General features: G+C 41.7%; 1 protein-coding gene across 2 annotated transcripts in view; it reads left to right on the top strand.

Moving 5' to 3' along the window:
- MAML3 (mastermind like transcriptional coactivator 3) overlaps positions 1 to 12,018 on the top strand; it is a 411,434-nt gene that overhangs the window by 240,430 nt on the left and 158,986 nt on the right. For both annotated transcript variants that reach the window (XM_060654135.3, XM_060654134.3), the window contains exon 2: positions 1,540 to 3,153. In XM_060654135.3, coding sequence (XP_060510118.3) covers positions 1,540 to 3,153 — 1,614 coding nt within the window. The remainder of the gene's footprint in view (positions 1 to 1,539; positions 3,154 to 12,018) is intronic.

Genomic DNA, 12,018 nt, shown 5'->3' with positions numbered 1-12,018 from the left:
ATCTAAGATATAACCTGAAAGATAGGTAGCTGTTAACCTGGGGGTGCGGAGACAGAGGGAGAAGAATATGTTTTGGGGGGGGGGGGGGGGAACAACATGTACAATGCCCTGGAGGCCGAAGGAAGCTTGACACATTTAAGAACCTGAAAGAGTTTCAGGGGAGTTGATAGAAAATGTTTGGCAGGGGACAGGGAGGTGATGTCAAACAGAGAAGCAAGAAGATGAGCCTGGAATGATGAGCAGAAACCAGGTGAAGTAGGCTCAGTCTGGATTTTAATCTAAAGGCAATGGAAATCATTTCAGGGTTATAAACAGGAAGGACAGTATGTATCTTGAAAGAGGTAGCAGTTTAGAGAATAGATTGTTGGAGAGCAAAGCAATGGACAAAAGAACAGATGAAGGAGTGAATGGATGGATGAATGGAGGCAAGGCAAAGAGACCAATCAGGAGACTATTACAACGATCTAGTGAGAGAAAATGGTATTCTGGCCTAGGATAGTGGCAGTGAGGTTGGAGATGAGGGGGCATGTTAGAGGGATATTGTAGATGGAGAATCCATAGGACTTGGTGATTGGTGATGTGAGATGTTTTGAGAAGAATGCTCAGGTTTACAGTTTGGGTAGCTGAGGAGACATTGAGTGGGGAAGCGGGTAGATACTGAGACAGTTAACATGGGTGGGGATCGTGTTTGATAATCAGCTTAATGTTGAGACATGTGGTGTTTTAGATGCTTGTGAAGCATCCAGGAAGAAGCCTGGACTGGGTACATTGTTATGGGGTCACCAGCCTAGAGAAGATAGTCAAAGCTGTTGTAATGGATGTAATCATGCAGGCCTGTAGAGTGGGCAGGAACAAAACGCATAAGACCAAATGACACTGAGAAAGAGCAAATGGAGAGAAAGAAGGAAATCCAGGAAAATGTGCTATCATGGAAAGCAACGGAAGCATGCTTTTAGAGACGTGTGGGCTGCTAGATCCCAAAGTGTTGGGAGGTCAAGTAAATAAGAACTGAAAGGAAGTTACGGGTTATGTTAACCATTAATCTTCATCTCTGTGCTACTCAATAAATGTGTTAAATTCCATGTTCTTAGAGTATTTTTAGTGTTTTTTAAAAAATATTGTTGATTTAATTCCTTGATGTCTTCAGTTAAGATGTGAGAAAAAGTTAAGATGGGTTTTAACATCTTCCTTAAGTATAACACATTTGGGTCCAAGTCTCACATTTAACATCACTTTGGGAAATAATAATAGATGATTCTCTGCTGTAAGAGAAGTACTGCCTTTAACTGTCTCTTTTTCTTTTGTTCCCCACCCTCCAATCTTTAGTTTGTTTTCTGTCTTTCAGCCTCATGGGCTCTTCTTTTGGATAAAACCTTTTCCCACAGAATTTGAAGCCTGGCTACTTTTGAACTTAGACATAGAACATCTTTCTTGTGTGTTCTAACGCATTTAAAAGTTAGTTCACAGCTACATCCCCTCGCTCAAAGAGTAAATGATGACTTGGAGGTTTACTTGCCCTCTTTCCTGTGTCTTTTCCAGCTCCAAGAGACCGTGAAAAGGAAGTTGGAAGGAGCTCGATCACCACTTAATGGAGACCAACAGAATGGTGCTTGTGATGGGAATTTTTCTCCAACCAGCAAGAGAATACGAAAGGACATTCCCACAGGGATGGAAACCATCAACATGCCGCTGCCTTCAGCTTCTCCTCTTCACCAACTTGACCTGAAGCCTTCTTTGCCCTTGCAGAATAGCGGAAGTCACACGCCCGGGCTTCTAGAAGATCTGAGTAAGAATGGTAGACTCCCAGAGATCAAACTTCCTGTTAATGGTTGCAGTGACCTGGAGGATAGCTTCACCATCCTGCAGAGCAAGGACCTCAAGCAAGAGCCTCTAGATGACCCTACTTGCATAGACACATCAGAAACGTCTCTTTCCAATCAGAACAAGCTGTTCTCAGACATTAACCTGAATGACCAGGAGTGGCAAGAATTAATAGATGAGTTGGCCAACACGGTTCCCGAAGATGACATACAGGACCTGTTCAACGAAGACTTTGAAGAGAAGAAGGAGCCAGAATTCTCGCAGCCGGCGACCGAGACCCCTCTCTCCCAGGAGAGCGTGAGTGTGAAGAGCGACCCCTCTCACTCTCCTTTTGCACACGTCTCCATGGGCTCTCCCCAGGCGAGGCCTTCTTCTTCGGGTCCTCCCTTTTCTACGGTCTCCACGGCCACTAGTTTACCTTCTGCTGCCAGCACTCCCGCAGCTCCAAACCCCGCGAGCTCACCAGCAAACTGTGCTGTCCAGTCCCCTCAAACTCCAAACCAAGCCCACACTCCGGGCCAAGCTCCACCTCGGCCTGGAAATGGTTATCTCCTTAATCCGGCAGGAGTGACAGTGGCTGGTTCAGGGTCAGGCCCCATGGCGGTGCCCAGCTCCGACATGTCTCCAGCGGAACAGCTCAAGCAGATGGCTGCACAGCAGCAACAAAGGGCCAAACTCATGCAGCAGAAGCAGCAGCAGCAGCAACAGCAGCAGCAACAGCAACAGCAGCAGCAACAACAACAGCAACACCAACAGCAGCAGCAGCAGCAGCAGCAACAGCAGCAACATTCAAACCAGACTTCGAGTTGGTCTCCTCTGGGGCCTCCATCCAGCCCCTACGGGTCAGCTTTCTCTGCAGAAAAACCAAATAGCCCAATGATGTACCCCCAAGCCTTTAACAACCAAAACCCCATAGTGCCTCCCATGGCAAACAACCTGCAGAAGACGACAATGAATAACTACCTCCCTCAGAACCACATGAATATGATCAATCAGCAGCCAAATAACTTGGGTACAAACTCCTTGAACAAACAGCACAACATTCTCACGTACGGCAACACTAAGCCCCTGACCCATTTTAACGCAGACTTGAGTCAGAGGATGACCCCGCCGATGGCCAACCCCAACAAAAACCCCTTGATGCCCTACATCCAGCAGCAGCAGCCTCCGCCCCCGCCCCCGCCACAGCAGCCACCCCCGCCGCCGCCACCGCCGCAGCTCCAGGCTCCCCGCGCGCACCTGAGTGAGGAGCAGAAGCGCATGCTCCTCCTGAAACAGAAAGGAGTGATGAGCCAGCCCATGGCTTACGCCGCGCTTCCGTCCCACGGTCAGGTAAGTGCGAGAGCGAGGCGCGCTTGGAGCGGTGCTGGTGGTGCATTTCCCACTGCCCACGGGCGATGCTCTCCACGCGGCCGTGGGGGCGCGCTGTAATTACCTGCAGAATCCTTCCTGTACCACCTCCTGTGGTTGCCGGGTTTGGGGTGTTTTTGTTGTTGCTGTTGTTGTTTCTTTTCTCCTAAGAGATGGGAAAGGTTGGTACGGGAGACTTTTCCTGTGTTTGGATGCCTAGGAGTCAAACTTCTTTCATTTCCTGCCGGCAGAGAAGAAACCGGGAATCAGGTGAAGTTCTCACTGAGAGAGAGAGAGGCAGGCCATAGAGGTCGCAGGGCAAAACATGCTGATTCTTCTGTGGCATCTCTCCCGGGCCATATAGTCCTAGACTCTGGTTGGTGGCAAGGCCAGAGCACTTAGGGATCTCTGCATCAGCTTTATAAGGCCCTAAACCATCTTCACCTATCTTACTGAATGGCGAATAATGGAAATGTGGACTCTTGACGTTTCAAGGTGGGAGAGCTTTCTGTATTTTCAAAGGGAAGTGGAGGAAAGATTTTTGTAGGACCATTCAGCATTTAAACATTTGTTGCTGAACTAGCACAGTTAGAAGCTGTTTCAACCTCGTGACCTGGGAGTGCAATAAAACCTCTCCGGTTCAGCTCTAATTCAGGAAAATTTGATGGTGAATATATATCTTAGTGCCCGATCAAAATAAATTTTCCTCTTTTCCCACTGTCTTTATGACATTCTGGTTTAGGGGTGTAGGGCTCTCAATGGTCTGTGGTAAAAATGAGTGGCAGTCAGTTGGGGAGTGTGAGTCCTCATTGACAAGCATTCACTCCCGTCATCCTGACCAGTGTAGCAAGCAGCCAAAGTTCCTTTTTTTTTTTTTTTTTTTTTTAAACATTTATTTATTCTTGAGAGACAGAGCGTGAGCAGGGGAGGGGCAGAGAGAGAAGGAGACACAGAATCCGAAGCAGCCTCCAGGCTCTGAGCAAGCAGTCAGCACAGAGCCTGATGCGGGGCTCGAACCCACAAACTGAGAGATCATGACCTGAGCCGAAGTCGGACGCGCCACCAGTTGAGCCACCCAGGTGCCCCATGTAGCCAAAGCTCCTTAAACAAACCTTATCTTCCTTGAAGGAATAAGGGATTGGAGAAATGCACTGATCTACTGACTTTCCTCCAACATGGGTGAATTCACTGGAGCCATCATTTCACTACCAATTGCTATTTTGTGCCTTAGTCCTCTTAGGATGGTGACATTTGCCTCGTAGTTGAGGATTTTGCACAAGAGTCTTTGCTTTAAGGGCTCTCCTCTGCAAACAGGTTCTAACTAGTGCTTGGATGTGTGTCCACAATTGGAAACATTCTAGCACTGGGAAGTACGGCAGGCAGATCTCGCGTCACTAGGGGCTGTTGGCATCTTGCATGTCCCAGTATGGCCGCTCCACCCCACACCCACCTTCCCTGAGCTCGGTGGAGGCTGCACAGGAGGAGCCCGTGCTGGCCTGCAGAGACAGGCCTGAGCTCTGTGGCTCGATTCTTGTCCTTCACAGCCTTCCAACCCCAAAACCTCACAGTGGTTTCTTGTCTGCACATGCCGGCCAGCTCCAAAGAAATTCTGTCTGGCGGGATAGAAATATGGTTTGGTTTCCACCAACTGTAATCAGCAGCTGGTAGAAAAACACCATTGAAATGGGAGCTTTTATGTTTTATCTTGGTCTCGTTAAAAAAAAAAATGCAACATTTTATACACTTCAATATTAGGTTCTGTAGGAGGTAAAAATGTAGGGAACGTACAGGGATGTTTGTTGTAGCCCGGACACGTCAGACATTTATGAGATCACAGGCTGTCAGAATGGTCTGTTGTTAATCTTAATACAAATTGTGCTGCTACACTTGCTGTTTTTACGGGAGCCACAGAAAGGTATTTCCTCCGAGCCAGACCTAGGATGATTAATTCCACCTCACAGGCTCTGCAGACACGTGGGTGCCATGTGAACCCATCCTCACTTCCCACCCTCATTAAATGTCTTGAAATTTGCTAACTTGGGACGAAGTTCTTGTCTTTGCTGGAACACAGATTTTAAAGGTACTTATTTCAGGTCCTTATGCTTGCCTAACTGTGAGTAACTGAAGCCTTGAGCCACAGAGGTCATGCTTTGAAAGGACTCAGTCAAGTGTAGAAACAAAAGTGATGGTTTTCTGGATTAAATCTGTGGGCTCCTCCTCTTTTCCTTCCATCTCATGAGGTACTTTCAGGGTAGACAGAATCCGCCTGTTTGAGGCCTCATTAGAATAATCACTTCTTAACCTCAAAAAGAACCATCAAGCAAAAAGCACACTTTTTAATGAAATATTAACTCACCACTGTTTGAAACAAGCTTCAAAATACATATATAAACATGTGAATATCTTTCTGCAAACATACCATTTATTTCATGCTTTTACCTGATTGTGGAGCAGTATTTACATAGCTCTCAGAATAGTTAATTACACTATATGCAAGTACATTGCACAAATATGAGCTCAAATTACAGGCATGATATAAAATATAATTATACATAGGTGTAGTTCAAATTTGTTTTCTGCTGTTGCTAGTGAAAATTCACTTTACTGTTTGTTGGCCACAAGGACCACAATCAACACTTAGTTTTAATGAGTGACTGGAATATCAAAGCCAATAATACTAAAACATTTATTTTAAGGTAATTATCTTATACAGATGTTTACTTACTTGGGATATTTACAGAAAATGCCATTTCTTTCAGAAATGAATAGAAATTCACTCACCTGGATATTTTTTTAAAAGAGGGAACCAAAAACTAGGAACAAAAAAGCTTCTTTAAAAATTCCAAGTATGTTTTATTTAGTAATTCTGCTACTCAGAATTCATATATTACCCCTTACAATTAGAAAATTAAACAAAGATTTATGTACAAAGATTATGCTCATGATGTTAACTTATGATAGTGAAAAATGGGGACCAAAATAAATATTGTGGAAAAATAAATAACGTACATGAAAATCAGGATATTAATGAGTGATTAATCACATGGAAATGCTCATAAGATGAGTGAAATAATCAGATCATACGATAGCTTGTATGTTACAGTCCAGATTGTGTTTTTCAATATGTATAGAGAAATATTGAATAGCTGAAATATTAGGAGTGGTATTTGGGGTTGGTAAAATTATAAGTAATTATTATCTTCCTCTTTATACTTAACTGAGTTTTCTAAATTTTCTACCACACGTGTATGTTAATTCTGTCATCAGGAAAAATACTTTTTAAGCAAAGGAGATCCCCTATTTTAAAAAAGGTTTATGCTTCACTAATTCTTTTTTTTTTTTTAATGTTTATTTATTTTTGACAGAGAGAGAGAGAGAGACAGAGACAGAGCATGAGCGGGGGAGGGGCAGAGAGAGAGGGAGACACAGAATCCGAAGCAGGCTCCAGGCTCCGAGCTGTCAGCACAGAGCCTGACAAGGGGCTTGAACTCACAGACCACGAGCTCATGACCTGAGCTGAAGTCGGATGCTCAACCAACTGAGGCGCCCCTTCACTAATTCTTTTCTAAAAATCCTTATTTATCCATTTTGCCAGTTGGATGGAAGTGATACCATTATTTTCTATTCATTTACATATATTCGTTGTGAATCCCCACTTCTAGAGATGGCTCTAAAACCTGCTCCCCACACTCACTCTCTTTTCCTTTTTCTTTCTGCATCCTCTTTTTACTTTTTTTCTTAATTCCCGTAAAATTTCAACTAAAACAGTGACATTGAAAGTATCTATAAAATTTCCACCATTACAGGCTTTAGAATCTTCTCTGGGTTATGTTCTTCCGTTATTTCTTTGATCATTTCTCCTTTTCCTTTTTTTTTTTTTTTTTTTTTTTTTTACTTTCTGGAATCTGTGTTCATCATATATTGGACCTTCTGGATTGCTCTCTAATTTTTAAAGCATGTGTTTCCGGGTTGAAATAACCAGAACTTACTTTGTTCATGTCTATCTATTACCTTTTCCTAATCTCATTTCTCAAAGGCAAGATCTTTCTTTCTTTCTCTCACTCTCACTCTTTCTCTCTCTCCCTCCCTCTGTCTCTGCCTCTCTCTCTTTCTCTGTGCTTCTGTCTCTCTGTTTTCGCTGTTTCTCATGGTACCTAACACTGTGTCTTCAACATAACGATGTTTAATAAATCATTAAACATGGCAATTATCAAAGTTCAAGCCCAAACTGTGTTTCCTTGATTATCAGCTCCAGTGGAGACAGCATTAGTAAAAATAACACAGAGCTGCTTTTGAGATCAAATAGAAGAACTGGAAAGACAGGTCTAAAAAGAATCCTATGATAGGAGGTAGTTATCTTGAACCAACAGAACAACGAGTTTGCTGTCCCAGCAAACTCAGTCTCTGCGTCTGACAAACACAAACAAAAAACAGTGGAGTGGCTTTGAAAGAAGTAAACCAGAAGCAAGAGACTGCCTCCTGGTCAAGGAAGGTTCCAGGGATACCCAAAGGCCAAAACTAATTCCTCCATGGAACTGTGGAAAGTGATTAATTTCCAAAATGTGATGTTAATTTTTAGTAGTTACTATCCTAGGACTAGATAAATCATAGACTACTGTGCTACTTTGTTCTTTACACGGCCTTTGCCGTGTGTGGCTGTGGATGTCACAGTGAGAATATGTGTGCTCAGATTTTGTAGAATGTTTTTCCCTTTCAATTTGATTTTGCCAAAATTTGCTGGGTACCATGTGAGATATATTATTATGAGCTTTTTAGCCATAAAATCTACATAAAAAGCACAGACCTCTAGTATTCACAGCCATCTTGGAAATCTCTTTGGAAATGCATTTTCCTTATCTTTAAAAACCTGGAGCCCCTTTGTTTAGTTTCCTCAAAATACGTTGTTTATTTTATCCAAATAATACATGACACAGTTTCGAAAGTCAAATAGTATTGCAAGGCTTCTGGGGAGAAGCAGGAGTGCACTGCTTCATCCCCTCCATTCTTAAGCTGTTTTCAATCTTATTCATCTCCATCAACTGCTGTTTCTCAATTTTTCAATTAGTTGGCTCTATAGAAGATGAGGATTTAACCTGCTTATACTACCTCCTTACAAACAAACATAAACCCCCTCACCACACACAGAGTCTCTTTTTCTTTTCCCCAAACTCTCAATATAACTAGTTATAGCACAAATTACGATTTTAAAGTATTCCGTATTTACATGAGTTATTTTTGCATTGCACATTACAGTTTCATTATGTAGCATATTACGATTCTATTTCCTTTCTTGTACAACTTTTTGTTTTCCCTGGAGTTAATAATGACCTCTTTTTTTTTTTATTGGTGTTTTCCTTACAGCTACCTTCAATCCATCCTCAAACTTGTCTGACTCTGTAAAACTTGAGGTATGATAAAATATCAAACAATCTATTTTTCTTATATTTTCCTTCCTATTTTTTCTCTCTCCCTTCTCTCTTCTCTTTCTCTTCCTCGATTGCTCTTTCTTTCCTTCAGTGCCTCTCCTGAAGGTTTATACCCTCTTGCTCCAGGCTTCTTCTCTACAGTTTTCTTGGTCTGTTACTTAACTGAAGTACTGTCACTGCCCCTCACCATTATTCCTGGAATGTTTCACCCCTCTCTGAGTCGCGTTACCTCTTTTCTTGATCCCTCTATGTCTTTCTTGGCTTAGTCTTTCAAATTGCTGGAGCACATCCTCAGAACTTCTTAAGAAAGGGCACTCAAGAGATTGTTTTCATGAAAACTATTTTTGAAAATAACTTTATCCTCACATTTTATGAACAGCTTGCCAGTTGTAGCATTATACTTTAGAAACATTTCGGTCAGAATTTCAGAGACATTTCTTCAAGATCCTGTGGCTTTCATACTGTTGAAAATCTAGTGAAATTTGGATCCCCCATTCTATGTATGTAATGCTTTTTTTTCCCCCACTCTGAGAGCTTTCCAGATCTTCTCTGTATTCCTGAAATTTCATAAAGATATTGCTTAACGTAGCCATTTTTCATTCACTGTGTCTGGTACTATGAACTTTTTCTTAAGAAATCTGGAAAAAATGTTCTTAGGATGTGTTCTTGTATTATTTCTTTGATTATTTCTGCCTTCCTTTTTCTCCATTTTTAACTTCCTGGAACTTTTCCTCATCATGTATTGGACCTCCTGGATTCTTCTCTAATTTTCGTATCTTTTCAATTTTCCATATCTTTGACCTTTTGTTCTATGTTTTATATGGTTTCCTTAACCTTATCCTCCAACTCTAAAATTAAACATTCTATTTTATTTATCACATTTCAAAGTTCCATAAGTTCTTTCTTGTTCTCTCATTTACCCTTTTTGATTTGAGGATATTACCATTTAAATTAAATTACATTTTCTCTTAATCTCTGCTTTGTCTCGGTTTCTCCCAAGCACCCTTTACCCATATGTTCATTTGATTTTTCTTTCTTTCATGTTAGAAGCTTTTCTCAAATGTCTAATTATTTTAAGAATGAGGCACAATATAGCTAATTAGTTGCTCTGTGTGCTCAGACAGGGCTTGTCATATGTGGGACTTTGCTATAGATGGATCGGGCTAGGACCCAGCCATTTCACTGGGTCAGTGTCTGTAGATTTTTACCCACTATGGCCAGTCAGAAAAGATTCCTTCAATCTCACTACCGAAATTTGTAAATCTGGAGGCTGGCTTTTTAAAACTGAGCAGGGGAAGGGAGTTGGTAGGTGGAGGTGATGGTGAGGGGCATCTCACTAAATATTATGTAGATTTTCAATCAACTCCCTGTCTTTGTATGGCTCCTCAGTTCACCCTCAGCTAGGGCTGGGATCCAGGATTCCAAAGACTTGTGGCTTAATCTTTCTCTCAGTAGTGTACCTTCCTACTTTCAGTGTGGGGGAGTATATCTGGTCGACCTCTTAATTATACAGGACTTAAACCAATTTTACTTTTGTGTGAGCCCCACCTCCCACCCTGGTATTTAGAGGTCCTTCTAATTTCTGAGAATTTATAGCATTCTTTGGCTTGAATCATCTTGCTTTATTTTTGGCTTCCCCTACGCGCAGGCTTAGATTTAGCCTTCTCTAAGCTGCTAATTGTTTACCACTCAGCCATCTGATTTTCATCTTCCAAAATTTTGTTGATACCCCTCAATTGCTGTTGCTATCTCCCATCCTCTTTGTTCTTGAATGTTTAATCATTTTTATCCCTTTATTTTCGTTGTAATGAGGCATTGGAGGAAGCCAAGATAAATGTGAGTGTTCAGCCTACCAGAGGCTCCCTCAGTGGCTTTCAGCATTTTTCTATCTGAATATCGAATATTGTCTAATATGAAAATTTATGTTTTACAGCAAATTTCACATTATTGCTTCTAACATTTGGGGCTTTAATAGAGCTGGTTTCATAAAACCTAAAGTGCTCCCTTACCATAAAATTTACATATGTCAAATACATGCCTTCAAAAGGACAGCAGTGTCAACATGATCATCGTGCTTCTTTAGAATAAGATCTCGTGATTATAACCATTGAATAGTTTTTAGAATCTTGAAAATATTGACTTACTTCAAGGACTATAAAAACAATTTAGGTTCCATGACCCTGACAAAGCCAATAGTATCCGGCAACTCAGATGCAAGGTAAAATATTGACAGAACACTCATCACTGACTGAATCCACGGCCTCCCGGCTGAGGGGAAACCAGTGGGCAGAAGTGCTACAAAAATCCAGAAAATAAATGAAGTGTTCGTATTGATGGGTGTAATAAGTAATTTCCATAAACACATTGGCATATTTTGAAAATCCTGATTGATATTCTGTCAGTCTTAGAAATATGAGGCGAAGAGTAAATAGCAGAAAAGAAAAAGTTTTAGGAATTTGTTATGTAATAGTTTTGTGCAAGAATTAGTGCCTTATGAGAATACCCCTTAAAGGCTTCATGAGACAAGAATATTCTTGCTTAACGAGAGCACTTACACCCCAACAGTCAGTGGTTCCAAAGCTTTTGTGGGCCTGAGAATCACCTGGGGAAATTGTTCAAGATGCTGGTAATCAGATTCGATTGCCAAAGACTCAGAGTCAGTAGGTCTGGGATGGGGCCTGGGAGTGTGCATTTTAATAAGAAACCCACCACCACTACCCTTTTCTAATGGAGAAATTGTACATGAGATAACTCAATCTGCAATTAAAACAACTTGTTTATTTCACACTCAATATTTGTATATGGCAGTTATTGCCTAGGAACTATAAATTTTGTAGGGTCGAAGCCTGTATCATTTCAAGTAAGATGAGAAAATTAGGTTACTTTACACTTAATGGATTTCTTTTTCTTAGGATAGAGTGAGATTTTAAGAGATCAAATCTTGTGGATTCTAGCTATGTTTTGTAAATCATAGAATTACTCCTGTTGATTTTCTTAATAGGACAAAGCAGTCCATCCTCCACTGTTTGCCACCCACCCATTCCCACCTGGGTGAAGGATGGAATTTCCCTCATCTGTCCAAGAGAGTGTTGGCTGTCCATTCCTCTGTTTCAGGACCAACTGAGGGTGTGGCCTTGTGTGAGCTGACCTGCTTCCCTCAGGATCTGTAGGAAGAGAGACTGTCATGGAATGGAAGTTCACACATTAGAGGAAGCACAAGGCTTACTTAAGTCTTCTTTGGTGGGGACATCCTCCTTGGGCAAGACTGCTTGCAGACACATCAGGAGAGCCACGACTCTTCTGTTCCATATTCTGACACTGTTATATCAAGGATGGAATTCAGGCACACTTCCCAGGTGTTCCTGAGCTTTGAGGTGGTGCTGGAGGCCTGTTTTCATTCTGTTTTCTGAGTTTGAGATTC

The sequence above is a fragment of the Panthera onca genome, chromosome B1 (genome assembly GCF_046562875.1).
Source record: "Panthera onca isolate mPanOnc1 chromosome B1, mPanOnc1 haplotype 2, whole genome shotgun sequence".
Lineage (NCBI taxonomy): Eukaryota > Metazoa > Chordata > Mammalia > Carnivora > Felidae > Panthera > Panthera onca.
This window is presented reverse-complemented; position numbering and strand designations above follow the sequence as displayed.